At 40.8% G+C, this 27371-nt stretch overlaps 1 protein-coding gene across 7 annotated transcripts in view; it reads left to right on the top strand.

The window, feature by feature from the left end:
• COL4A4 (collagen type IV alpha 4 chain) overlaps positions 1-27371 on the top strand; it is a 138670-nt gene that overhangs the window by 10108 nt on the left and 101191 nt on the right. For 5 of the 7 annotated variants that reach the window (XM_079925434.1, XM_079925437.1, XM_079925438.1 and 2 more), the window contains exons 2-4: positions 7308-7474; positions 11032-11074; positions 19096-19173. In XM_079925434.1, coding sequence (XP_079781560.1) covers positions 7419-7474; positions 11032-11074; positions 19096-19173 — 177 coding nt within the window. In that variant the 5' untranslated portion in view covers positions 7308-7418. Of the gene's footprint in view, positions 1-3050; positions 5180-7084; positions 7475-11031; positions 11075-19095; positions 19174-27371 lie in introns of those variants that run through there. The other 2 variants (XM_079925435.1, XM_079925439.1) reach the window with 2 other exon arrangements.

Here is a 27371-nt window from a genome sequence, read left to right as displayed (position 1 = left end):
AATGCTGCTTATTATAATTTCTTATGGCGAGGAAGATGATGATGGCTTTCTGGTTGATAAAGCCAGATACTGACCTTTTCCTAAGAGTCCTCATAGAGTCCAGTTAACTCTGATTCTGACTATACTTGTCCCCCTGTATACCTTCTTCTACACCAACTGAAGAGTCATCCCTCTGGATAACTTCTCCTGACGTTATCAAAGGTACTTTAGGAGAGACTGTCACAGCTTATTTCTCCTTCTCATTTGCCCAGATCTTCCTTCCTTCCCAGATCAAGTGTTGCCCCCCTCCTGAGGTCTGCCAGGCTTGCCCCACTTCCCAGTTTTCTAACCCTTCTCTAATTTATCGGGAGCTCATTTTGCCTGCATGGCAAATTAGGAAGGAAGGAAATAAACATTTATCGAGCTGCTACCACATGCCAGAGACTGTGCTAGGCACGGATTGTGACTCAAGTAATTCTCTCAAGCATTCATTTTACATACTGAGAAATCAAGAGCTCAGGGTGGGTACAAACTTGCTCAGGGTTATACTGGTAAGTGATCAAGATCTGAACACAAGTCTTTGTAACTCTACAGTCCTGCATTCAGTCCCTCACCACGAGACCACAAGGTACCAGGAGAAGAAGGCAGCGGGTCTCTAGGGAGGAGGGAAGACGTCATCAAAAGCAAACGCGAGCCTTTCAGTACGTTGGTTGCGGGTGGGCACTTCCCAGTGGAATCAAGGCCTGTCACTGCCAGAGCTTACTCCAAAGGCAGCTCTCAGAGGTCTGAAAGGTCTAGGGAATCCAGAGTCGCTCCCCCTGCAGGTAGAATCACAGACCAAGAATAACCTGGGGGAGTAGTGCTTTTGACAAGAGACATCTAGCATTCTGAGTTAAGAATGTCATTCTTAACTTGGAGGTAAAGGGAGCATCTGGTTTTGAAAATCAGTTGTGTATTTGTGGAACCTATATCACCTGCATGTGTTTCCCACGTGGTGACATTATTAAGACTGTGGTCAAATGTTCTGTTGGTTTTGGGAGGAGACCTCATGGAGAAAAATGGTAATAAAAGCCTATATTGGCAGAATGGTGGATTAGCTGATATATTGTCCATTTGGCCCTGGACTAGCAAAGTCAACTCCAAGGTCAACTGAGGCCTGTGCAGCACTCTCAAACAATTCAGCTGAACCTAGGGGGAAGGCAAGGCGGGGGCAAGCCTGGCCGGAATCCAGCAACATTCTGGATTGGAGCTCACGTTGGAACTTAGAGATATTCTCAAGAATTTACTTGAGCAGTTCTCAAGTTTTCCCCGGTTCCTTCTCAGGGAACATGATGCTCCAGCCACATTCCAGTAGTGCATGGACCACACAGATTCGTGACTTGCTTTCAAAACCTTGTGATGTTTGACGGGATTGACTGTTTTCGCTAAAAAGCTGAAATCAACCTGAAGGCTTTGAAAGTCTGCAGGTAGAGTCAACCCAAAGATACGGGGTTTTAGAAAGTAACCAACTTGGATGTTGGGAAAAGGTCAGGTGACTTAACAGGGAAAGCATGAGCCTCTAAGTAGATATCCAGCCACCAGGCATGCCATTCTTTTTCTGGGAGCGTTTTTCTAACCCCTGAGGCCCCTTGCTTATATCTTTACAAAAGCTGAGCCTTTAGGAATTCTATTTTGGAAAGATAAAGGTATACAAAAATAGGTGTTCAGACCATCCAAAAAATTTAGGCTTGGAAAGAGAGTCTTCAGATAGCTCAGTGTCAGAAAGTCAAAGGAAAGACCATGTAGTCAGTGAGTTAATAAGAAATGATTTCCCTGAAAGAACAAATATTGTTAAAAAGAGCTCAGAGACTTAATGTTACCTGGGAAAAGAAAAGACATTATGTTTCTGCTACCTTTTGTAACTGGAAGATTCCACTCCTCAGTCTCCTGTTTATCTGGTCCTCCAATCTTGGCCATTGCCCCCCGCCCATCCCCCAATTGATGAGAACTCCAGCACGGTGTATTTCTATTCAAGATTGGGTTGCAGAGAAAACAAATTCCCCATGGTACAGAGAATGATTTGGAAGATCTCAGATCCTGTTCCCAGACCTAGCCTTTGGAAAATTTTGGGCACAGACTCCTAAGCAGTCCCAGGGGAATTGGAGTCCAGGAATTTTCATAAAGGAGTGAAGAAAAAAAAATAATCCCAGGGAGTTGGAGGAAGAGAACACAATGATATCTGCTGAATATGCATGCTAGAAATTACTGATATAAATACGCTGCTGGGCAAGAGCCTATGGACTTGGTCAGTGAGGGAGATGGATGTCAAAGGCCCAGGGCACGGACGTTCAGCTTCCCTGTTGCGGGTGGGTGGCTTCAAATGAGCTCCCTGAGGTATGTCGCAGCCTTGGGAGCAGCTGTGATGAGGACAGTGCTTTTTATCGGACTCTGCTGCTTGAGAGGTCAATTTGCTCAAGAAAAGGGAATTGACTGCAAGACTGCGTCAGGAATTGGGGGGGCTCTCGGGAAGGAGCCGGTTTTTTCATCCTCTCATGAGACCATCTGTCTTTCTCTTTTTGCGTTTTCCTCTCTTGGAAACAGCTTTTTCTGATTACTTAGCTTATCTGTTTCCTCTGAACTGGGGCTTGCACTTGGCCTTGACTTGTCCCAGTTTTCTAACGCCTGGCTGTACTTCAGGATGTACTGGATGCGTCCTTCCTCCCTCATCTCCCTTTCTTCTCTCAGTGTCCTAATTTCAGAGGACTGGTTCAGAAGATGTTTTTGTACCATCTTCTGGCCCAGAGTTCTGTGTTACCAAGCCAAGCTCTGGGTTGGGTCAAGCTTTGGTTATTCCCCAAGTTTCCGTGTGCCTGGGGAGATGGAATCAGGTGGTGAAAACCTGGTCATGCCCCCAATTAAGAGCCAAAGGTGGGGACTTAGGGGGCTCTGATACAGCACTCCATAGCACTCACCACTCCCTTCTTCAGAATAACAGTTGGCAGAATAAAGCACACCCTTTGAAAGGTACAGAAGCTTTGAAAAAGTTTCCAAGGTAGGCATTCTCCCAGAGCTGTTGTTTCTATATGTTTTTTTTTGATAGACTCCAATTAGAAACATACTGTCTTGGCCACTCCTATGTGATGACAGCCTTTTATTCATGAGAAGATAGGTTAGAGGGATGCTGTTCTGGGGTGTTTTTATTTGGTGTCATCAAAAGCATGGTTGAGACCAAAGGTTTTTTGCTCTTAACACAGGCAGTTGCAACAAAGGAAATCCTCGTAGACTGTTGTGGGTACCATGTGTGACAGCCTTTTGGGAACTGTAGAGTGCTGTACACACCGCTGTTCACGGTGTCTAGCTGACAGCCAGATGGGCCTTTACTTAGCTGTGACCTAGGAGCTGCACCCTAGGCTGGAGAACAGTCCTAAAGTCTCTGCAACTCCTCTGTAGCTTTGTTTTCAGGCTAGACAGATGCGTGGAATGAGCAAGTAGTCATGCTAGGCTTTCTCTAGGTAAAACAGTGAACAAGGCAGTGGTTTTCCTTTTTGCAGCTCGTCTAAAGCACAGAGCCCCAAACTGAGGTACATGTACCCTTGGGAGACCAAAAGATTCTTAAAAGTTATGCAAGCAGCTTGGACAAGTAATTAAAGGAATTAATTTCTCAACTGTTACAGATATTATTTCTTAGGGTTGTTCTATCTGAAAATGGACCTTTGGACTAGGTTCTCACCACCGCTTTCACAACTGTCCTTCTACTTTTCAAAAGAAAGACATACCTCCACCCCATCCCTCTGCCCCATCCATCCCAAATGTTACCAGCCTGCTTTGTCCAGACTGTGGGGCCGGATGAAGGGTGTTGAGAACAGAAAGCATCTACCTTCTGGGCTGCACATCCCCTGGGCCACTTGGTTTCCCACTTTCTGTTTTCATCACGATTGAAGGAGGACTCTATCAAGTGGTAGATCTTTCAAAATGATTCCTGAGGATAAATTCTATATTGCTTTTGATATACAACTCAAGAGAAGTTCTCAGAATTGAGTGACATTTGTGTTACAAATTCCTTCCATTCATAACTTCTGAACTTTGTGAATAAGTTTTATTAGGCTTTACAGCTTTAAAAATTAAAATGGAAGTAACATTGTTGCTGAACCTCATTCCAGTAAGAAGTATTATTACTCTAGGGCTAAATAAACTAACTGAGAAACAAAAGAGCCCACTTCTTTCATTGCCAATGACATTTCCAATATAATTTCACTTTTAATGTTTAGTAATTGTTTATAAAGATTTAAATTTATCTATGTCTTTGATGAATCATATACTACTAATAATCATAACAATAAGTCAATCCGGGAGAAAAATCTTTTTTAAGATTCAGAGATTTGTGACTATAAGAAATTAAAAAAATATCGAATTTATATGTATTTTTGTTGCAGAGAAGTAGTGTGGGGTGATCAATATGATTTTCAAGTATAAAATTATATTGCACAAGGATATATGTGGGGGAGTGGAATGGAAAGACAAAATCATGAAGAAAAATAATGTTAAAAACCGTGTGCATATATTTTATACTGATGATGGTGAAAATCAGATTGCCTGGTATTGTGATGTACTGGCTACAGCTAAAATAGTGCTGCAATAAAAACAATAAAATAGTTTTTTATTTTTTATAAAAAATAGTTTTTTATTTTTATAGTTTTTTAAAAACTATAAAATAGTTTTATTTTATAGGTAACCATTTACAATGTTCCAAATTATACTCCTTGCAATAAAAAGATTAAAGATTTTATATGTTAACTTTAAAAAAGGAAGAGAGGGTTCAAATAGGTTTTTCAAAATTCTAATGGGAGTTTGAGAGCAGAAAAGTCTGAAGGCTGGGGTGTCAGTTGGGAGAAGGGACATATGTTGGAGTCCAGAAATCCAGATTCTGCCATTTAGTAGCTCTGCAACTTTGCACAATTAATTAAATTGATCCAGTGTCCTTTTTTTTTTTTTTTTTCGGTCGTGCTGTGGGGCTTGTAGGATTTTAGTTCCCTGACCAGGGACTGAACCCTGGCCCATGGCATTGAGAGCGCGGAGTTCTTAACCACTGGACGGCTGCCAGGGAATTCCCCAGTTTGCTTTTCTTACGCAATGAAAATAATACTTTTCTTGCTAAACTGTGGTGAAAAGAGGTGACTTGATTGTGGGCAACACTCTAGGCAGAGGGTCCTACGTATAATCAGTAAGTGTTGGTTTCTCATTACTTCTTCCAATGCCATTATGATTTTTCTCTCCATCTCCTTCATTCTCCCTTCTTCTACCCTCTTGTATATTCAAAATTAGCCTCATCTTACACCCCCTATTAAATATATTTGATTCACATTTGAAAGGTCCCAGAGTGTCTTCTATAAGTCCATTCATCCAACAGATATACACTGGGTACTTATTATATTTCAGAGACTATTATGGCACTGGGGATAACGTGTGAATAAAAAAAGATGAAATCCCTATTGTCATAGAGCTTATATAGTAACTAAGTGCATGGTGATGGGAATGCATTGGCTACTCCCAGCATAGCAGTGTCCTCTCACTGTTAGTTAATGTCCTTTCACATTGGACAGTCCCACTGACTAATGGGAGACCAGTTAGGTTCCTGCAGGTTGGTTCAGCTGTCCATTCATGCATCTATCCACCCAGCCATCTTTTCAATTAAAATGTACTGAGACACTCCTAGATGTTAGGGCCACCATCAGACATTCTTCCTCTGAAAGGTGACCACAGCAACACACTATTTTAACAAAATCCCCTTGATGCATGCTTTACCACAATACGTCTGGAGACTAATTGCATGATGTATCTATTTTTTGGTTAAAATGCAAATACCTCTGGTTTTCTTTAATTTTTGACTGTGTTTCCTATTTGTTTAAAATATCAAATACATTTTGAATGATTCAAACCAATTTGTATTCCTCATAAAACAATAATTTGTTTTACTGAGACTTGCTTCTGGAATGCAAGTAAAAAAATATTTTAAATGATGGATTTAGGGATGGGAGAAGATCTAGGTACTCAAAGTGATTCTGTTTCTACTTGGTTTTGAGACTATCATGGAATGTTGTTCCACCACTTACTTGGAAAACTAGTCTTTCATAAATGCAACACTGAGTTAGTTTATCCAGATTTTATCCAGAAGTTTAAAAATAGTTTGTAACATTCTACACTCCCAGTTTCCTTCTCTCTACCCAATTCTTACAGATACAGGTCTTCAGAGAAGCCAAAGTTTTAAAGATGAGACATTTCAGTTCGTTCGGCCAAAGAGATCTTTTATCAAAGCATACAGTTCTTCGAGTCAAAATATTTTTTCTTTTTTAAAATTGGGATAAAGTTCACAAAATAAAACACCCCATCTTTACTCTTTTAAAGTTTATAATTCAGTGGTTTTTAGTGTTCTTAGAATGTTGTGCAACCATCACCACTGTCCAGTTCCAGAACATTTCCATCACCCCAACTCTCCCCTTCTCCAACCCCTGATAATTACTAATCTATCTTCTATCTCCATGAAGTTGCCTATTCGGGACATTCCATATACATGGAATTATACAGTATGTGATTTCTTTCACTTGGGATAATGTTTTCAAGGTTCATCCATGTTGTAGCACGGATTGGTACTTCACTGCTTTTTATGGTCGAATAGTATTCCATTGTATGGATGTAGCATGTTTTGCTTATCTATTCATCAGTTGAAGTGGGTCGTTCCCATATTTTGGCTATTACAAATAATGCTGCAGTAAATATTCATGTACAAGTTTACGTGTGAACATAGGTTGTCAGTTCTCTCGGGTATATACCTAGGAATGAAATTGCTGGGTCATATGGTAACTCTATGTTTAACTTTTTGACGACCTGCCAGAATGTTGTACCATTTTACATAAAAACATGTTTATATGTATTTGCTGTATGTAGGCAAAATGTGTATTTCTATACTAGGGGATTCCTTTTTAGTTTCAAAAAATAAAAAAAGCACTTGAAAGTTGTAGCTTGGATTTTTAAGAGAAAAGATTAAATAGAAGAAAATTCCCCTTAGCAAAATGAAGCAATATTTTTTGTACAAGCATTACATACATATATCTTTTCATTTCTCAAAAATATATTTATGCTGTAAAGAATTTGAGAATATTTTTACTTCTAAGAATTAAAAATTAAGTATTCAGTTTAACCATTGCTAAGAAAAGATTGTTATGTCAAAACACTGTTGAAGTTCCCCTTTAGAAAATATTTCCATCACTAACTCTGAATGATGAAAGTAATTATTTTCAACATTATAATGCATACTCTGTTTTAAGAGATATATTTATATTTAACATATACAGACTTTAAACCCAGGACATAGAACCTCACTTGTAGATGAGAGTCTTCTGGAAGAGAAGAGTGGCAGAATTTTTTTTAAGTACCAAGATTTGACTATGAAGTAATTCGTGCACATGGCATTGGTAAGGCGCTCTTTCAGGTGGATCAAGCCCTTGGCCACAGATTCCTGGTGAGTGTCCTCAAGTACAATCACTGGTTTTTATTTAATAATTTCCCCTAAAGGTTGGTTCTGCAGGTGTAAATTATCTGAATGCTTCACATGTCCAAAAGCCCAATTGTTCCAGAAATCTATGGATTATGCCTGCTGCCGTTCTGTGATTCATTTTTATTATTAAACAGCAGTCCTCTCTCCTCTCCGCCAGTTGCACCCACATGATCACCCAGTGGGAGGACGCACAAGGCTACAGATTCTTGCTCTCCTATTCACTGGGTTTGAATAGCAAAAACCTTCTCATATGTCCAGAGCAGCAGGGTCCCTATAACTAGGAGAGTTAGGACAATGCACTTCATGAGTGGGGTAGGCAGAATAATGACCACACCCTAATCCCCAGAGCCTCTGAACGTGCTCTGCTATGTAGCAAGGGGGAATTATGGTTGTCGATGAAATTAAGGTTGCTAATCCGCTGACCTTGCCATGGGGAAATTATCCTGGATTATCTGGGTGGGCCCAGTATAATTAAAAGGGTCCCTAGAAGCAAAAGAGGAAGGCAGAAGAGTGAGAGTCGAGAAGGAGAGGTGATGAAAAGAGCAGAGGTCAGAGGGTTGCAGCAAGGGAGAGACTCAGCTGGTCACCGCTGGCTTTGAAGGTGGAATAGACCATGAGCCAGGGAATGCAGGCAGCCTTTAGAATCTGGAAAAAGCAAGGAAACTGAGTCTCCCTTGGAGCCTCCAGAAGGAACACAGCCCTGCCAGCACCTTGATCTTCTGCCAGTGAGACCTACTTCAGACTTCTGACCTCCAGAACCATAAGAGAATAAATTTGTATTGTTTTCAGCCACTGAGTTTGTGGTCATGTGTTACAGCAGCAGTAGGAAACTAATATGAGATTATTCGAGGTGACTAAAAAAAATTTTGGGAATTAAGACAGGGAAATGTTAAACGGTGAAAAATGTGAGAAGTTTTGGAGCTGATGAATATGTATTGATGGGCAGTGAAGGGAGAGAGGGGGATGGGAGGGAGGACGCAATTCTTTCAGAAATGCAGCCAAGTCTTATTTATTTGGAGCGAATGTGAAGCAAACTGCAACGTACTCTTAATTTTGAATTGTTCTTTAAAGAAAAAAAAAAAGTAACCCCACTCCTAAGCATATATCTGGAAAAGATGAAAATTCTAATTCAAAAAGGTAACATGAACCCCTGTGTTCATAGCAGCACTATTTACAATAGTCAAGACATAGAAGCAACCTAAGTGTCCGTCGACAGATGAATAGATAAAGAAGATATGGTGTAGATATATGCAATAGAATATTACTCAGCCATAAAAAAGTATAAAATAATGCCATTTGTGGCAGCATGGATGCAACTAGAAATGATCATACTAAGTGAAGTCAAACAGAGAAAAACAAATATCATGTGATATTGCTTATATGTGGAATCTAAAAAAATGATACTAATGAACTTATTTACAAAACAGAAACAGACTCACAGACATAGAAAACAAACGTATGGTTACCAAAGGGGAAAGAGAGGGAAAGGATAAATTAGGAGTTTGGGATTAACAGATGCACACTACTATATATAAAATAGATAATCAACAAGGACTTACTGTGTAGCACAGGGAACTATATTCGGTATCTTGTAATATATATTGGAAAAGAATCTGAAAAAGAATGTGTGCATATATATATCTGTATCAGTTTACTGTAGACCTAAAACTAACACAGCATTGTAAATCAACTATAATTTAAAAAAAAAACATAAAAAATAGAATTGCCTTATTTTTTTAAAAACGTGCTGTATTAAAAAAAAAAGGAATTGCCTTATTTTTAAATATATTAAGCAGCGGGAGGAACAAATGGGGGATGGGGTGGGGGGAGAAGGGACAGTCACAGGGATTCCGATCTGTTCGAGTGCCACCTCCCAGCCACTCTGCCTACAGCCTTTTGGGCACGTTATCCAACATTTCTGAGTCAGTTTGCTCTGGTGTAAAATGTGGAAAAACCTACGTTGCCTACAATTTTAATGAGACTATATATACGGAGGCCAAAATTGCTATAAGATGTAACCTGTCCTTATTTACAAATGTCCAAAGGGATAACGACCTGATTAAACAACAGTTGTTGTAAATACTTTTTGATTTAAAACAGTTTATTCCCTCTATTTAACACGTCTTTCCCCTTTTTCTTTTCTGATTTACTCCATTACTACACTGAAATGCCACCCTGGCCTATACTGGAATTGTCATGAATTCCAAGAGAAGGGTCGCGGAGAAGGGGGACTTTAGTGTGGAGGCCCGTGAGTGTGGGCCGGACCCACTCCCAGTCCCCCATCTCCTAGCCTGGGTCTCACGCAGAGGCACGGCTCTGTAGGTTTCTGTAATGCTTATCAGCATCTCAACGCAAGAAGAAGGAGCCGAGGATGGAAGAATAAGCCTCCTTTGGACAGGAGGTTTCAGAGAGGAGAAGGCTCTACACGAAAAAAGGGACAAGGGTGGCAGAGAAATCACAGCCCGAGTCTGGGCCCCAGTTCTCCTCCCATCCAAGCTCTGTTTTAAGGATTCAATGCGATGACGGATGTGGAAGCTCTTGGACGGTCATAAGCCCGAGGCAGACATATGCAGTTTTGAGTGGTTGTCCTAGTCACTCCAGGCTGCTGTGACACATACCATCGACTGGGGGGCTTATGAGCAATACAAATTTATTTCTCACAGTTCTGGAGGCTGACGGTCTGAGATCCGGGTATCAGCATGGGCATGTTTTTGTGAGGACGCTCTCCTGGGTTGCAGACTGCTGGCTTCTCATCGTATCCTCACATGGGAGAAGGACTGAGAGAGAGCTCTCCAGGTCCTTTTAGAAGGGGAATAATCCTATTCACAAGGACTGCACCCTCATGACCTAATACTCCCAAAGGCCCCACCTCCTAATACTATCACATGGGGCTTAGGATTTCCACATATGAATTGGGGTAGGACACACACATTCAGTCTTTTTTTGGTTGCATCTTTCCTGTTAAAATTTCTCTATAATAATGATGTTACCCCAGTTGGATTTCTGCCTCAGTTATAAGACCCTGAACTACCTAACTCTCCCCTGACTTGTTCGTATTGTTTCCCAAACCGTCTCCCCAGTCCGGTTAGGTTTCTTCCATCCTCCCTCCTTCCGGCTGGTTCCACTTAACAGCATCCAGGATACACTAGTCTTTGCAGCAGTTCCTGGACAAGGCTGCCTCCTTCCAGCTCTCCTCTAGTTTTCATTATGAGAGTCGTCTCCCTCCAATCATCCGTCCATCCAGGTCTCACCTTCCAAGTGTCCCCACTGCACCCAGCACAATGAGGACCACACCAAAGGTTGTGAGTACTTGACTGATTAAAAGGAGGAAATGTAGTGATGATATCCAGAGAGAGGATAACATTTATCTTGTCACTTGTGACAATCAACTGGCAACAGTAACCTTACTGGAAACTAAAAAAAAAGGTTTCTGGAGTTAATTCTTGTGTTCTTTTTCTTTTTAGTTTGTTTTGCATTAAAACCAGCAGTTTAAATTAATCCGCGTTTTTGCTTTTTCGTAGGTTGCTCGTACTTATTCTCTTTTCTGTACAACATGCGTACGGGGTAAGTCCATTAATGAGCTCTGATTGCATGTTGAAAATTCACTGTATTGAATGAATCATTTTTATTATACTTTTTTAACCATTTTTAAAAATGCAAGTATAGTTAATTTACAATATTGTGTTAGTTTCAGGTGTACAGCAAAGTGATTCTGTTTATCTATCTATCTATCTATATCTTGATTCTTTTCCATTATAGGTTATTACAAGATATTTAATATAGTTCCCTGTGCTATGCAGTAGGTCCCTGTTGGTTATCTGTTTTATATATAGTAGTGTGTATATGTTAATCCCAAACTCCTAATTTATCCCTCCCCTCCTTTCCCCTTTTGTAACCATAAGTTTGTTTTCTGTGTCTGTGAGTCTATTTCTGTTTTGTAAATAAATTCATTTGTATCATTTTTTTAGATTCCACATATAAGCGATATCATATATTTGTCCTTCTCTGGCTTATTTCACTTAGTATGATAATTTCTAGGTCCATCCATATTGCTGCAAATGGCATGATTTCATTCTTTTTTATGGCTAATATACCATTTGTTTTATATATATATATATATATATATATATATATATATATATTTACCACATCTTCTTTATCCATTCATCTGTTAATAGACATTTAAGTTGCTTCCATGTCTTGGCTATTGTAAATAGTGCTGCTATGAACATTGGGGTGCATGTATTTTTTCAAATTAGAGTTTTCTCTGGATAAATACCCAGAAGTGGGATTTCAGGATCACATGGTAACTCTATTTTCAGATTTTTAAGGAACCTCCATACTGTTCCTCATAGTGCCTGAACCAATTTATATTCCCACCAGCAGTGTAGGAGGGTTCCCTTTTCTCCACACCTTCTCCAGCATTTATTATTTGTAGACTTTTTTTTTTTTTTTTTTGCGGTACGCGGGCCTCTCACTGCTGTGGCCCCTCCCGTTGTGGAGCACAGGCTCTGGACGCGCAGGCTCAGCGTCCATGGCTCACGGGCCCAGCCGCTCCGCGGCATGTGGGATCTTCCCGGACCGGGGTATGAACCCGTGTCCCCTGCATCGGCAGGCGGACTCTCAACCACTGCACCACCCGGGAAGCCCTATTTGTAGACTTTTTGATGAAGGACATTCTGACTGGTGTGATACCTCATTGTAGTTTTGATTTGCATTTCTCTGATACTTAGCAGTATTGAGCATCTTTTCATGTGCCTCTTGGCCATCTGTATGTCTTCTTTGGAGAAATGTCTATTTAGGTCTTTTACCCGTTTTTTATTTGGTTGTTTGGCTTTTTTTTATATTAAGCTGTATGAGCTGTTTGTGTATTTTGGAAATTAATCCCTTATCAGTAGCATCATTTGCAAATATTTTCTCCCAGTCCATAAGTTGTCTTTCCATTTTGTTTATGGTTTCTTTTGCTTTGACAAAGATTTTAAGTTTAATTAGGTCTCATTTGTTTATTTTTGTTTTTATTTCCATTACCCTAGGAGGCAGATCCAAAAAAATTTTGCTGCAATTTATGTCAAAGGGTGTTTTGCCTATGTTTTCCTCTGGGAGTTTTATAGTATCCTATCTTACATTTAGGTCATTAATCCATTTTTTTTTAACATCTTTATTGGAGTATAATTGCTTTACAGTGGTGTGTTAGTTTCTGCTTTACAACAAAATGAATCAGTTATATATATACATATGTTCCCATATCTCTTCCCTCTTGCGTCGCCCTCCCTCCCACCCTCCCTATCCCACCCCTCCAGGTGATCACAAAGCACCGAGCTGATCTCCCTGTGCTATGCGGCTGCTTCCCACTAGCTATCTACCTTACATTTGGTAGTGTATATATGTCCATGCCTCTCTCTCGCTTTGTCACAGCTTACCCTTCCCCCTCCCCATATCCTTAAGTCCACTCTCTAGTAGGTCTGTGTCTTTATTCCTGTCTTACCCCTAGGTTCTTCATGACATTTTTTTTTCTTAGATTCCATATATATGTGTTAGCATATGGTATTTGTCTCTCTCTTTCTGACTTACTTAACTCTGTAAGACAGACTCTAGGTCTATCCACCTCATTACAGATAGCTCAGTTTCGTTTCTTTTTATGGCTGAGTAATATTCCATTGTATATATGTGCCACATCTTCTTTATCCATTCGTCTGATGATGGACACTTAGGTTGTTTCCATCTCCAGGCTATTGTAAATAGAGCTGCAATGAGCATTTTGGTACATGACTCTTTTTGAATTATCGTTTTCTCAGGGTATATGCCCAGTAGTGGGATTGCTGGGTCATATGGTAGTTCTATTTGTAGTTTTTTAAGGAACCTCCATACTGTTCTCCACAGTGGCTGTATCAATTTACATTCCCACCAACACATTAATCCATTTTGAGTTTATCTTTGTATATGGTGTTAGCGAATGTTCTAATTTCATTCTTTTACATGTAGCTATCCAGTTTACCCAGCACCACTTATCAAAGAAACTGTCTCTTCTCTGCTGTATATTCTTGCCTCTTTTGTTGTAGAGTAATTGACCATAGTACATGGTTTTATTTCTGGACTTTCTATCCTGTTCCATTGATGTTTATGTCTGTTTTTTGTGCCAGTACCATACTGTTTTGATTACTGTAGCTTTGTAGTATAACCTTAATTCAGGGAGCGTGTTTCCTCCAGCTCCGTTCTTCTTAAGATTGTTTTGGCTATTTGGGGTCTTCTGTGTTTCCATACAAATTAAACATCTTTTTGTTCTAGTTCTGTGAAAAATGCAATTGGTAAATCGATAGCGATTCCATTGAATCTGTAGATTTCCTTGGGTAGTATAGTTATTTTGACAACATTGATTCTTTCAATCCAAATACATAGTATATCTTTCCATCTGTTTGTGTCATCTTTGATTTCTTTCATCAGTGTCTTATAGTTTTCAGAGTACAGGTCTTTTGCCTCCTTACGTAGGTTTATTCATAGGTATTTTTTTTCTTTTTGATGTTATGGTAAATGGGGTTGTTTCCTTAATTTCTCTTTCTGATATTTCATTGTTAGTGTATAGGAATGCAAGAGATTTCTGTACATTAATTTTGTATCCTGCAACTTTACCAGATTCATTGATGAGCTCTAGTAGTTTTCTGGCAGCATCTTTAGGATTTACTATGTATAGTATCATGTCATCTCTGCAAACAGTGACAGTTTTACTCCTTTTCTAACTTGGATTCCTTTCATTTCTTTTTCTTCTCTGATTGCCAGGACTTTCAGAACTATGTTGAGTTAAGTGGTGAGAGTGGACATCCTTTTCTTGTTCCTGATCTTAGAGGAAATACTTTCAGGTTTTCACCATTGAGTATGATGTTAGCTGTGGGTTTGTCATATGTGACCTTTATTATGTTGAGGTATGTTCTCTCTATGCCCACTTTCTATAGAGTTTTTTTTATCATAAATGGATGTTGAATTTTATCAAAGGCTTTTTCTGCCTCTATTGAGATGATCATATGGTTTTTATTCTTCAGTTTGTAAATGTGGTATATCACATTGATTGATTTGCAGATATTGAAAAATCCTTGCATCCCTGGGATAAATCCCACTTGATCGTGGTGTATGATCCTTTTAATGTATTGTTGGAGTTGGTTTGCTGGTATTTTGTTGAGGATTTTTGCCTCTGTGTTCATCAGTGATATTGTCCTATAATTTTCTTGTTTTGTGATATCTTTGTCTGGTTTTGGTATCAGGGTGATGGTGACCTTATAGAATGAGTTCAGAAGTGTTCCTTCCTGTACAAGTTTTTGGAATAGTTTCAGAAAGTTAAGTGTCAGCTCGTCTCTAAATGTTTGGTAGAATTGGCCTGTGAAGCCATCTGGTCCTGGACTTTTGTTTGTTGGGAGTTTTTAAATCACACATGCAATTTCAGTACTTGTAATTAGTCTGTTCATATTTTCTATTTCTTCCCGGTTCAGTCTTGGCAGATTGTACCTTTCTAAGAATTTGTTCATTTCTTATAGATTGTCCATTTTATTGGCATATAGTTGCTTGTAGTAGTCTCTTATGATCCTTTGTATTTCTGCAGTGTCAGTTGTAACTTCTCCTTTTTCATTTCTGATTTATTGATTTGATCCCTCTCCTTTTTTTCTTGATGAGTCTGGCTAAAGGTTTATCAATTTTGTTTACCTTTACAGAGAATGAGCTTTTAGTTTCATTGATCTTTTCTCTTGTGTTCTAGTCTCTATTTCATTTATTTCTGCTCTGATCTTTATGATTTATTTCCTTCCTTTATGATGAAAACTTTTGGGTTTTGTTCATTCTTCTTTCTTTATTATACTTTTAAACAATTCACTCTCTGGGATTATTCTCTCATCTGTAAAAATGAAATGTTGGATTAGATGAACTCTAAGGTTTCTTTTATATTCTACAGTTAAGACTGATTACCAAATTGCATAGGTATTAGAGATTTTTTTTTGTTTTATAATATAACCCTTTCTTCAAAACTTTTTTCAGAGTGGGCAGGAAGCAGCCGGGCCATTACAAGATTAAATCAAGAAGTATAAGATTAAATTTGAACGTTTTAATTCTGGAGAAGGATAAGCCTAGAACATTCCGTAATAAGTCCTCTTTCTTCTGCCTCCTCTCTAGAGAATCTAAGTTATTAAACCCAACTTCAGACATTTCTAGGAAATCCTACTAGAGGCAGCCTTTAGTCAGGTTCATCTTAAGAAAGCCAGACTGGTTTAAGTCACGCTAGTGAACACACGTCTGTCTATCCGTCCGCTAGCTTGGATCCACCCGATCCAACTTCGGTGATTTCAAGTTATCATAGGTCTTTGCAGAGCGAATCAAAATAGAAAGTTGCCATGCATTCTCCTTTCCCTTTTAGTCAGGAGCAAAAGCACATGCATTAAAGAATAGGACGCCCTAGGTTTTTGGCTTTGCCATTGATTCATCTCTTAACCTATTCAAGACTCAGTTTTCTCCTGTGGGAAGTGGGCATGATAAAATTTGCCCAACTTAGTTCACAGGCATTTCAGAGAATCACCTCAAATAGTGAACAGAAACATACTGAAATATTTGTGTGTGAATTATTTTTTCTCTTATCTGACTTTTCTAAGTTTCTTTTGTATTACATTCTTTTTTTTCATTACAAAAGTCTACAGAGCGCTAAATTTTACTTCCTTTGTTACTTATGTCTCATATAAGTGCATATAACTCCTGAACCAAAGATTACTCTATCCTGGACCTTCCTACCAAAGTCTGGTATGCGAAGATTCCAGAGATTTCACACAGAGAGTGGCTATACTGTAGGTGGGCTTTAAAGGGAGAGAAATAAATTGATGCAATCTCTATTAAAGGCAATTTGGCATTATCTATCAGGATTTTAAATGCACATGCCTGTTGACATAGCAATTTCCCTTTTTGGAATTTATCATACATATTTATTCTGACTTCTGCATAAAGGTATATGCACAAGAATATTAGTTTAAAGGTAGTGTTTGATAGCAAAAAAGGGAGATAATGAAATGACCATCAATAAGGACTGATTAAATAGTACTTTGTTTGGTGGATAGACATATGTATTAATTCAGAATGATTAAGTGAGAAAAGCAAGGTACAAAGAAATATACCATTTGGGTAAAAATAAAACAAGGACAAAAATCACCAAAAGTGTGTGTGTGTGTGTGTGTGTGTGTGTGTGTGTGTGATCATTGTGTAAATATGCTCATAAATGCCCAGACACGGGTTTGAAGAGAGCGATTACCTTTAGGGGAGGGAACCGGGGGCCAGAGTTGGAAGATAAAATATCTTTTTTCCATTACACTATTTTGTACTGTTTGAATTATCATGTGCATATGTTATTTGTTTTGCCAAAAAAACCCAATAAAAGTAAAAAATGCAAGACTGATTACTAATCTGGAAGTTAGTAAAATATTTTCTTTAACTTTCTATGCAACAAATATTTGTTTAAAAATATCTGAGATAAAATAGATAGTGACTTTTCTTCTCTTTGAAGAAGAATGACACTGGTTTTTGAGAATGCCACTGTATTCCCAGTGAATGTGGTTTATATTTTGGATGTTGACTTGTCTGAGATATTGTCTTGATCTCTTTTTAATGGGATTATACAATCTGTTTCTGAGGTGCAGTTTCTTCCTCTATAAATGCCCCCCCCCCTTTAAAGTGATGTTTTTGGGGATATGTCTGATGTAGAAGAACTTTGTAGGGACTGAAATCACCTCGCTTTTTTCTTTTATTGGTCCAAGTCAAAGCTTTACATGTGTTCCTTTATTAGAATTCTGCTAATCTACTTTAAACTGATTCTTGTCTGAAATTTAATTTTGCTACAAACATCTCAATGATGCTTGGCACAATTAAGTTAAAAAAAAACAAACTTGCCTTTATTTTCAAGCCATCTAATCAACCGACCTTCTTTTTTTCTCTGTTATTTTGATATTTCACTGAACACATAGTAATGAATCCCAACCTTAAATGAACCCAAGTGTTCAGCCTAGTTATTTTAAGTGCTTTCATGCTGTCCTGACCTGGCCCTGAGCATTTAAAAAATTATTTTTACCTAATCAGGGTTTTGAACTTATTGTTTCTGCATTTATAGATAACAGGGTTCCTCAAAATTCGAGAGGCATATGTTTCTGAAACTTCAAATACATTTTTTTAAACTTAAATTATCTACTTGCTTGGCTCTTGTCAAGGTTCGCATTTTTATATACTTTTAATGACCCATAAGCATTATGTTTATAAAGATGTCCTTTTTATTAATGCTTAAGTTAAAGGCTTTTTATTGTGTCTGCTCATAGTTTTCAAGAAAAAAGAGGTCTTAATTTTATGATTGAAAAGAAAAATGAATGCTGCTCAGACTCCTTTCCCTCCCATCACATATACATTCGTATGTATACATTTGTGTATTTCATGTGTACATATGTATATTCATGTATATTTATGTACATAAGTATGTTTGTATATTTATGTATATACATCTTCTGTCAGAACTGTACATATTGGTTCAGTTGCTTTATGTTTCCCCGTTATATGTTGGTCTAAAGGCTAAAGTCTACAGTGTCGTTAGTTTTAAGAGATCTATCGGTTATAGAAGCGTGTGGTCCTGTCCACACCTTCGACTCCTGGCACCGAGAGCTGCTTTACCACATCCTCCCTCTCAACGTGCACCCCTGTCTGTGAACAAATGCTCAGTGCATTTGCACTGCAGGTGCATGATGCTGGCTGTCGTTGAGGATCTACTTATGGAAACAGTTCCTCTGGGACTGCTGTATTGAAGTGACTGATGACTCACCATATACATAGAATTTGTGAGAAAAAGGGGCTGATTCTTCCCACGGGGCGTGCGTGCGTTGTGCGTGTGTGTGTGTTAAAGTTAAGACGAGATGCCACTGTGGGGTCATTCTCTAAAGAGAGTTGAAGAAAAGCTAGCTAAAAGTGGGGAAAGTGCTCAAGTTATTCAAGTCCAAGAGCCTTCTGGTTGAGACACACATTAGAGGGAGCCATCTTGGAGCAAATTGTAGGAAGAATAATCTTAATCCGAGTCCAAGGCTATGACTGCAGTTCTGACCCAGGAGGGCCTCCCTGTGGGACACATACCCTAGCTGATCTTGGAGATAAAGTAAGAGGGTCTTACTGAAAAAAAGCCAAGCTTATAATTTAAACTTGACACCACTGTGGTGTCTAGTTGTGTACACAACTACATAGTTAACATTCTAAGATTGTTCACAACTTGGTAAACGAAATCTTACCAAGAGAGAGATTGCAGAAGATTCTGATTAAAGCAGCGTAGCTTCAGAAGGAGTTTTTTTTTTTAATCCTGGCTCACATAAACTTTTATCCTGCTCACATAACCATCAACTCTTTTATTATCAAGCCACAATGTAAGTTTTTTGCCTTTTTATATATCAATATTAGTCGTTTCACAGTTTCAGAGGTAAAATTATACTGTGACATTCTCATGCGTTAGATAAACCAACAGTGCTTGTTATAAGGTATTTACCATGTACCCATCGAGGTGATGAATACTGGTAAACTAAAGCAGATTCTTCACTTTCTAGGGTGGAAAGAAGTTTATTGGTCCCTGCGGGGGAAGAGATTGCTCTCTTTGCCAGTGCTTTCCTGAAAAGGGGTCTCGGGTAAGTGATGTAAAAATCAGCATGGGAAATGGGAGCGGGAAACGGGAAATTACTAATCAAAGGGCATAAAGCTTCAGTTACGCAAGATGAGTAAGTTCTAGAACTCTTCCGTCCAACGTTCTACCCACTCTCAGCAATAATGTTTTGTTCACTTAAAATTTTGTAGAATCACCTTGTACAGAAAGGATCCTGGTGCGAATGGTCCATGCCGGGTCGCCATTATTGATATTCATGTTGTATATCAACATTTTAAAGGCTCTGTCTGAGAAATTCTGCAGTGAGTTAAAAAAAAAAAAAAAACCTACTTAACTTTGTTTAAAGTAGTGTTTCCAGACATTTGACCACATGACTCTTTTTTGGACAGCACCTATTAAAATCCCGTGGAACAGTGTTCTGTAATCGAAGTGAGAGCTGCATTTATCATGTGCTTCTTATGTGCCAGGCACTGTCTTATGTGCTCAAAATGCTTTAGCTCACTGATCCCACACAACAACTCTCTTCCCATCTTATGGTACCATCTTTGCAGTGTCGAAGACTTCAGCACAGAGCAATTAAGTCCACCCAGGATGGTGCTCTTGATGACTACACCCGATTCTCTGCCCTGAGATGCACAGTAACCCTGACAGTATATAGGGTCTCTTACACATTTATTTATGAACCTCTCTCATATATTCTGACAGCAGCAATTGGCAGGCACTAACTCATCTGTGCTGGAGTATTAGATCAAACCATCCTTTTGATTAAAAATACTCCCACAATCTTCCAAGAAAAGAGTATGTTTCAGAAGTTTTGGACAGTTTTTGAGTCAGATCAGTGATCATTTTGAAACATGTCCAAATCGATCCCACAGGGCTGTGTGTGACACTCAGAAAACACAAATCAGTCAAGATGAGTCAACAAGGAGGTGAAATGTTACCTTTCTGAGAGAAAGGACCATTTTTTCTCCCACAGCATTGCTTTATTGTCACACGAGTTGTGTGACACATGTGCAGGTCCTTCGTTGTGTTCTTGCTGTAAGCAGCTACCTTGTTGAGCTGAAGTTATGGCAGATCGCTTTCTACTTAAACGGATTTGTTTCTTCTTCAATAAAATTTTGGTGATCAGAATTTATCTCGAGCTTTTCCCAGCCACTTTCATGATACAATTTAAAAACTGCATTTCCAGGAAACAAAGTTAGGACCCTAAAAAAGAGCAGAAGTGCTTTAGCTTTTTTCATGTCAATGGACACAATGCTCAGGAAGAAAGCCTGGCATTTGTGTGAGGTTGTCCCTATAAACGTGCCAAGATTTTAAGACCCTTTGAGCTTGAGGCCCAAGAAGAATGTAGTGATCAGCTCCGTGGCAGGAATGGGATGGGGACACCACAAAACAAAGCGGGACAGTTGTTTCGATGAAGCCGGCTAGGTGTGGGCCTCTGATTTAATGATGTCGAGACTTTTTTTTTTTTTGCTGTCACAGCTAGATGGAGGGGGGTGCTCCTGGTTCTAGTGAGTCACAGACCATGGATGCCCTTCAATATCTACAATGCACAGGACGGCCCCACATGAAAGAACTGAAAGAACTAGCCATCCTCGAACGCCAGTAGTGCCGAGGTTGAGAAACCCTGCTTTAATCCTACAGCAACTCTGCGAGGCCAGTAGGATTATTACCAATATTTCCATTGGTCAGTACAAGGAATCTGGATTTACAAGAATTTTAAATAACTTGCTAGTATGTGGAAGAGGCAGGAACCACCTTCTGGTATTTGGTCTCAGCCCCCGAGTTTGCCCCGTGATCAATGAGAAGAGGATTACACTCAGGTTCAAACACCAGTTTTAGCCCTAACTTTTGGGAGCCCTAGTGGCGGCTTGAATCTGCCCAAGCCTGGCAGTTTCCTCTGCCCAGTTTTCTCATATTTACCTGCCTGGTGCTTTGTCTTCTGTGTCCTTGGGCCCTAAAACCATCGTAAGCATTTGCACGTGTAGAGGATGCTCTGTCTCTCCCATCACACAGTCTTCAGCGCCGTGGGTCAGGAGGGCTCACGGGGGTGGGCTGCGCCCCGCCCTGCTGTCTGCGTCCCTGCTTCTGGGTGGTCAGGGGGAGCTGTGTGCGGAGCACCGCCAACCTCTGCCCTTCCCGGCACAGACGGGTCCTTTGTGACGGCACAGGTTGCTGGTGATGTTTTCCAGCTAGGAATTTGGGAACGTGGCTTGTGCATACCCGGCAGGTGGTTTGGAGGCGACCAGCCAACTCGCACATCATCTCTCGAGCCGCCGTGACAGCTCGAGGTGCACTATAAAGATAGGAACATACCGAATTCCGAGGGTTGAGGCTCTGCCCGAGGCGGCATAGCCCGTGAGTGGAACAGCCAGGCCTTCCTAAGAGGGAAATGATTCCTCTCGTATGGTTGAATGGCTGAGTGAGTGGTTTGTTCAGCCCCAAATCAAAACTGCTGTGTCTGCAGCGAGGGTTGGGTGCCAGGCTGGGTGAGGGGTTCAACTGGAGATAGAAGCTGGGGTTTGAGGGGGAGTTGGGATGCATCAAAGGGCAGGTGCCAAGGGGGGGGCTCCTTCATCTCACCGCTGTACCGCTGGAGGCTCACAGCCCAGCCTCAACACGCGTTCTCATCAGCAATCACTGTGACCTCCCGTTGGACCATCTCCTGCTGCATCAGCTGGGCCACTCACTCTCCCTTGAACATAATCTAAATATTCCCACTCCTCTACCTTTTCATTTTTTTAAAAGAATAATTATAGTAGTTTTTATTGTACTATTCATATATGCTTATTATAGACCATTTAGATAATACTGGAAAACTAGAAGGCACAAAATAAATCATCCGTGGATTCACCACCAGGAAGCAATCACTGAATATTTATTATTTATATTATTTTACGTATTATTATATATTATTTTATATATATTATATTTTATAATATATATATTTTATAAAATATAAATATAAGATTTTATATTTTATTTTATATAAATTTATATATATAATATATATTAATATTATATAATATTATATATATTAATATATATTATAAATATATATTTTATTATATATATTATTTATATATATTATATTATATTTTATAAAATATATATTTTATAAAATATAAATATAAAATTTTATATTTTATATATTTTATTTATATTTATATTATATTTTTATATTATATTTTATTATATATTATTTATATATTATTTTATATTATTATTTATTTTTGACGTACCACCTCTACCGTTTTCTGGAAAGCCTTCCCACTTCCACTCGGCCTCCATCTTGAGCCCTCCTCAAAGGAGCTCAGAAGAGACGCTGCCCCCATAAGGCCTCCTGCCTGTCCCAGCCAGTGTGGACGGGTCCCCCCGTGTGAACCTGCTTCCCTCCCATGACGCTTCTCGTACCCTGACCTGGAGCTCTGCTTGGGTTCGAGCGTGGGTGTGTCTGACCCTCTGGATTGGATTGTCAGCCCATGCTCCTTAAAGGGGGCTGTGTGGACGTGTGCGAGATGCTCACGCTGGCTCCCGGCCCACCGTGGATGCTCTAGAAATAGAAGTTGCCTATGTCTGTTTCTCCTCCTTGAGGGAAGGGGGTCCTTTTTTGGTATTTCTTTGAGGTGATCACAGTAGATGGCACCTAACAGGTAGTTAATAAATACACATAAATCAATAACTTAAAATTCAGAGTTCAGCCTGGACAGGATTTGGGAGCCTGAGCTGGTGGCCACATGCAGCATGTATGTGGGGACACCCGCCAAGTCCGAGGGAAACGGGAACGGAATTAGTGGGAAGTCTCTCCCCTCCGCGTCTTTTTTTCCCACACACAACATGTAAACCTGGTAGTAAGTGACCATCTCACAGAGTTCAGATTTTCTTGGAATTTCAGGTAGGGCCAGAAATAAGCACTTTGAGCCACAGAAAGGAGCATGACCGTTGCTGTACTCAGACCTTTTAAAGGTTCAGTAGCATCCTGCATTCTCAGTGTGGGACACTGGGGATTACCTCTCTGGTCTTTTTGGTTTTCAGAGCCCTCACCTGGGAAATAAGGGTTTGTACTGGAGGGCTGGCCCTGTCCCTCCCAGCCCTAACACCTTGTGGTTCTGTGATGTGCGGCACGACTTTTCACACGTGACAGCGATTTAATGGCTTCCAAAATACTTTGTGACTCTGCCTAACGTTTACCCAAGCATCATTATGGTCCCTCTTTAAGGATATGAATGAGGTGGACTTGGGCAGGATTTTAAATTATTCTTTATCTGTTTCAAGGGAAGAATCTCTGTTTCTTTGATGGAGGTCTTCTTGTAGGGAAAATTACATGCCTTCATAGACTAGGATGGGACCTTTTGTAAGTTCTGCTTTAGTAACTAGTTTGATAATAAAGACACCTTCTGTACATTTTTCCAGAATAAAATATATTTGTATTGTTTTCCATTCAAGGGAGTCTAGTAACTGTTAAGTCAATAGAACTTTACAATTTGGTAGTTTTATACACAAGAAGGTCAAATGGCTTAAAACTCAAGGCCTGTCTTAGTTTTTTTTCGTTTGAAAACCAAAATCACACATCAGCAAAACAGTCTTTCCTTTGGGACTTTTAAATCACTAAAGTATATACAAGTATTTTTCCTGCAGTTTCATTCACTTGTCCCTCACACTCCTAAGAGCTTGCATTCCATTATAGAAATGGAATTTCCTTGGGTAGTTTTAACTGTTGTTAACATTTTTCATATCATTAAATTATTTGCACACAAAGTTCTAGAATTCAACCTCTTTATCACTCACACAGCTGCGTTCTAGTACACTCTCTAACTGTAGCCTGATAAATGGTTCAGAGCAATTATTTTCATGTCCCAAAGTTTGCGTAAGTCAATTATGTTACATTTTGAAGGAAGCAAGTTCCAGTGACAGTGGAGAAGTTGGCACATTTGGTCTGTCACCACCCCTTCGTGTTTTGGTTTTGATTTCTTCTTTTTCTTGCTGCTTCTTTCTCCTCCAAGTGCCAACTCCCTAGCTCATTGTGTCTCTACTGGAGAATTCTCTGATAGATGCTGACACACTCAGCGGCCTTCAGGGGACAGCAGGTGACCTGAGTGAGGGGCCCTGGGAAGGGGCCTCAGCCTTGGGGACTATATGAGGAGCAGAGCAGTGCGCTTGTCATGTAAAGGCATCAGAATTCAGAATTAAACAAACAAACAAACATAGTGCCTAACAATTAAACAAATTTCCTGGTAGAATTCAACCCGCCACGTGCCAGCTTGTAACTGGTTTAGCTTGTTAAAGTGTTCTCCTTGTCATGAATATTAAGCTTAAATTTTGAAGAATAGAAAACTTGCAGAAGTTGAAAGAATGAATCTTTTATGTCAGTGCATGAGGAAGTATTTCTGAACAGGGTATGGGAGACCCGGGGGGGTAGAGGGGGAATATATGCCTATTATTTTATATTATTTGGCCTGTTAGCTGTCACTAATAGCTGATATCTATACAGAGGAATAACTACAACTAATTAACATGGCTTTCAGCGTGCTTGACAATCTGTCTCTTTAGATCCAGCGTTTGTGCTTGAAAAAGGAGAGAAAGCAAGCTCATATCTGCCTGCTACTTTCATTAAATAATTTGCCAGTATTATTTACCAAACAGGCCAAGTGTACAAAACCTCACTGAGGAATCCTAGTTGCAGAGGGCGTCTGAAGGTAGATTTTGGCATCTCTACCCCAGTCAGTCACCTCATTAAACGGGCAGTGATTTGCAGCCTGAACCCTTGGTCTCCTGTGTGGAGTTCAATCCCATAGCAACAATGATTGCTGAGCTCTGCGACCCAGTGTGAACCGTGGCCAGGCGGGCGCAGAGCTCAGCAAATGTGGGGCTAGGCTGAACTTGAGAGGATCAAGGTCATTACCAAAGTGGAGTCAGCCTTTGTTGTTGGTGAGAAATAAGGCGCATCTCAAAGCAGGGCGTATTCCACGCAGGAACACAGGGAGTGGTGTTTGTGATTCTGAGAATACCTCTCTAGTGCAAAGGCAGCTTCCGACTAAACTAGTTGAAATGCTGAATTACAGAGTTTTAGGAAAGAAAAGTGTACTTCTCCTTTCAAATACCATTTTCAATAAGTTGCCAGGAAATCCACAGGGAAACATATGTCTCCAGGGTGCTCTTTTGCCACTCCTCTGTCATACATACATGAACTTGCAGTTCACTCAGCAAATAAACATTCATTCCTTCCGTTCATTCAGCAAACAGCCGTTGAGCGTTCCCCGTGTGCCAGGCGTCTGACGAGGCTGTGAGGCCTCGGGGATAAAGAGCACAGTCCCTGTGGCCTGGAGCTCGGGTTCCAGCAGGAGAGACAGGTTCACCTCCCGGCTGTTATTTCTGGGTGCCTGACGAGTGCCAGGCGTGGGGTGGTCTAGGTGCCTGGGATGCATCAGGGAAGAGGACGGACGAAGATCCTTGTGCCCTCCCCAGGTGGATATTTGGTGCCCTACCTTGATTTTGCACTGGAGCCTGTGTGTGTGGTAGACAGTGCCGGGGAAGCTTGGACCTGGTGGAACCGGCGGTCAACTAGCAGTGGCCTGGTGGAAGCATGGTGTGTTCATTCCTAGGGCTGCTGTAATAATGACCACATATCTGGTGGCTTTAGACAACAGAAATTTATTTTCTCACAAGTTCTAGAGGCCAGAAGTGCACCAGCAGGGCGTCACCGTTGCCATACGCTCTCCATAGGCAGTAGGGGAGACCCCCATTCCCCGCCTCTTCCAGCCTCTGGTGCTGCCGGCGTTCCTTGGCTTGTGGCTGCATCACTCTCATCTCTGCTTCCATCTTCACATCAGCTTCTCCTCTGTGTGTCTGTTTCAAATCTTCCTCCATGTCCCTCCATGTCTTATAAGGATACATATAATGGCATTTATAGATAACGCAGAACAAAATCCTCATCTCAAAATCCTTAACTTTCCCACATCGTTTGCCACCTAAGGTGATATGCACGGGTTCTGGGGTTAGGGCGTGGACATATCTTTTTGTGGCCACCCTCCAAACCACTGCAAGTGTTTGGGCAGAGAGAACAGCCCCTACTGAGGCCCTGAATTGAGAAGGAGATGGGGTGGTATGTTTGGTGGACCAAAAGGTGACCGGAAAGGTTGGATCCTGCAGGTGAGGGAGCAAGCGGTAAGGGATGCAGTTGAAAAAGCAGAGACACAGTTTATCCTGAAGAATAAGCAGAGGATTCGAAAGACTTTAGGAAGAGTAGAAACAGGTTGAATTTGCGTTATAAGAAGATCGTTCTGGCAGCTCTTTGGAGAATACAGTGATGGTGGTGTGGGGTGGGAGCAACCTTAGGAAGGACGTCAGGAGGCCGCCGTCGCTGCCCCGGTGGAGGTCACGGTGCCTTAGCAAGGGCGTGGGCGTGAGCGTGGGCGGGGTGGGGGAGAGGATGGGTGTCGGATGTTTGGGAGGCAGACTGGTCGGGAGAAGGAGGCTCCATGCGGGGTGGTCGAGGTTAGGGTTAGAGGCGCCCAGGATGCCCAGGGGCGTGAGAGCAGCTGTGTGGGTGGCGGCCTGTGGCCGAGGAGCACGTTTTGGGGGATGATCCTGAGTCCAGCTTTGCATGTGGACGTGTGGCCGGGGCTCCTGAAGGGCGTCCGGGTGAGCGAGGGAAGTAGAGGGGGTGCTCAGAGTTGGATGTCATTGACCCCATAGAGATGGACAAGTTTGCCCAAGAGAAAGCGAGAAGAGGGCAGGGCGGTCCAGTGGAGTTGCAGGGGCAATCCCACCCAGCCCGCCTGCCCCCAGAGGAAGGGCAGCCAGCGCGGGAGACACAGGCAGGAGAAAAACATGGCCAGGGCCAGGGGCAGGGATACCAGGAGAGCAGAGCAAGGAAGAGGGAGGGAGAGACGCCTGGGTTCAAGCTTCTCAGACGCCGACCAGGAGCTCTCGGCGCTGCCTGTTCCGTTCCCACAGCAGGTGTGCGATGCTGGGCTGATGTTAACGCCGTTTCTAAAAATGGGAAAACCACTCTTCCGTGACCTGGCTCAAGGGGTGACCTTATTTTCTTTTAATTGAAATATGGTTGATTTACAATGTTTCAGGTGTACAGCAAAGTGATTCAGTTTTATACACACACACACACACACACACACACACACACACATATTCTTTTTAAGATTATCTTCCACTTTAGACTATTATAAGATATTGAATATAGTTCCCTGTGCTATACAGTAGGTG

This window comes from Stenella coeruleoalba (assembly GCF_951394435.1).
Source record: "Stenella coeruleoalba genome assembly, chromosome: 6".
In the NCBI taxonomy this organism is placed as follows: domain Eukaryota; kingdom Metazoa; phylum Chordata; class Mammalia; order Artiodactyla; family Delphinidae; genus Stenella; species Stenella coeruleoalba.
Note: the sequence above shows the minus strand (reverse complement) of the source record. Positions and strands in the feature narration are given on the sequence as shown.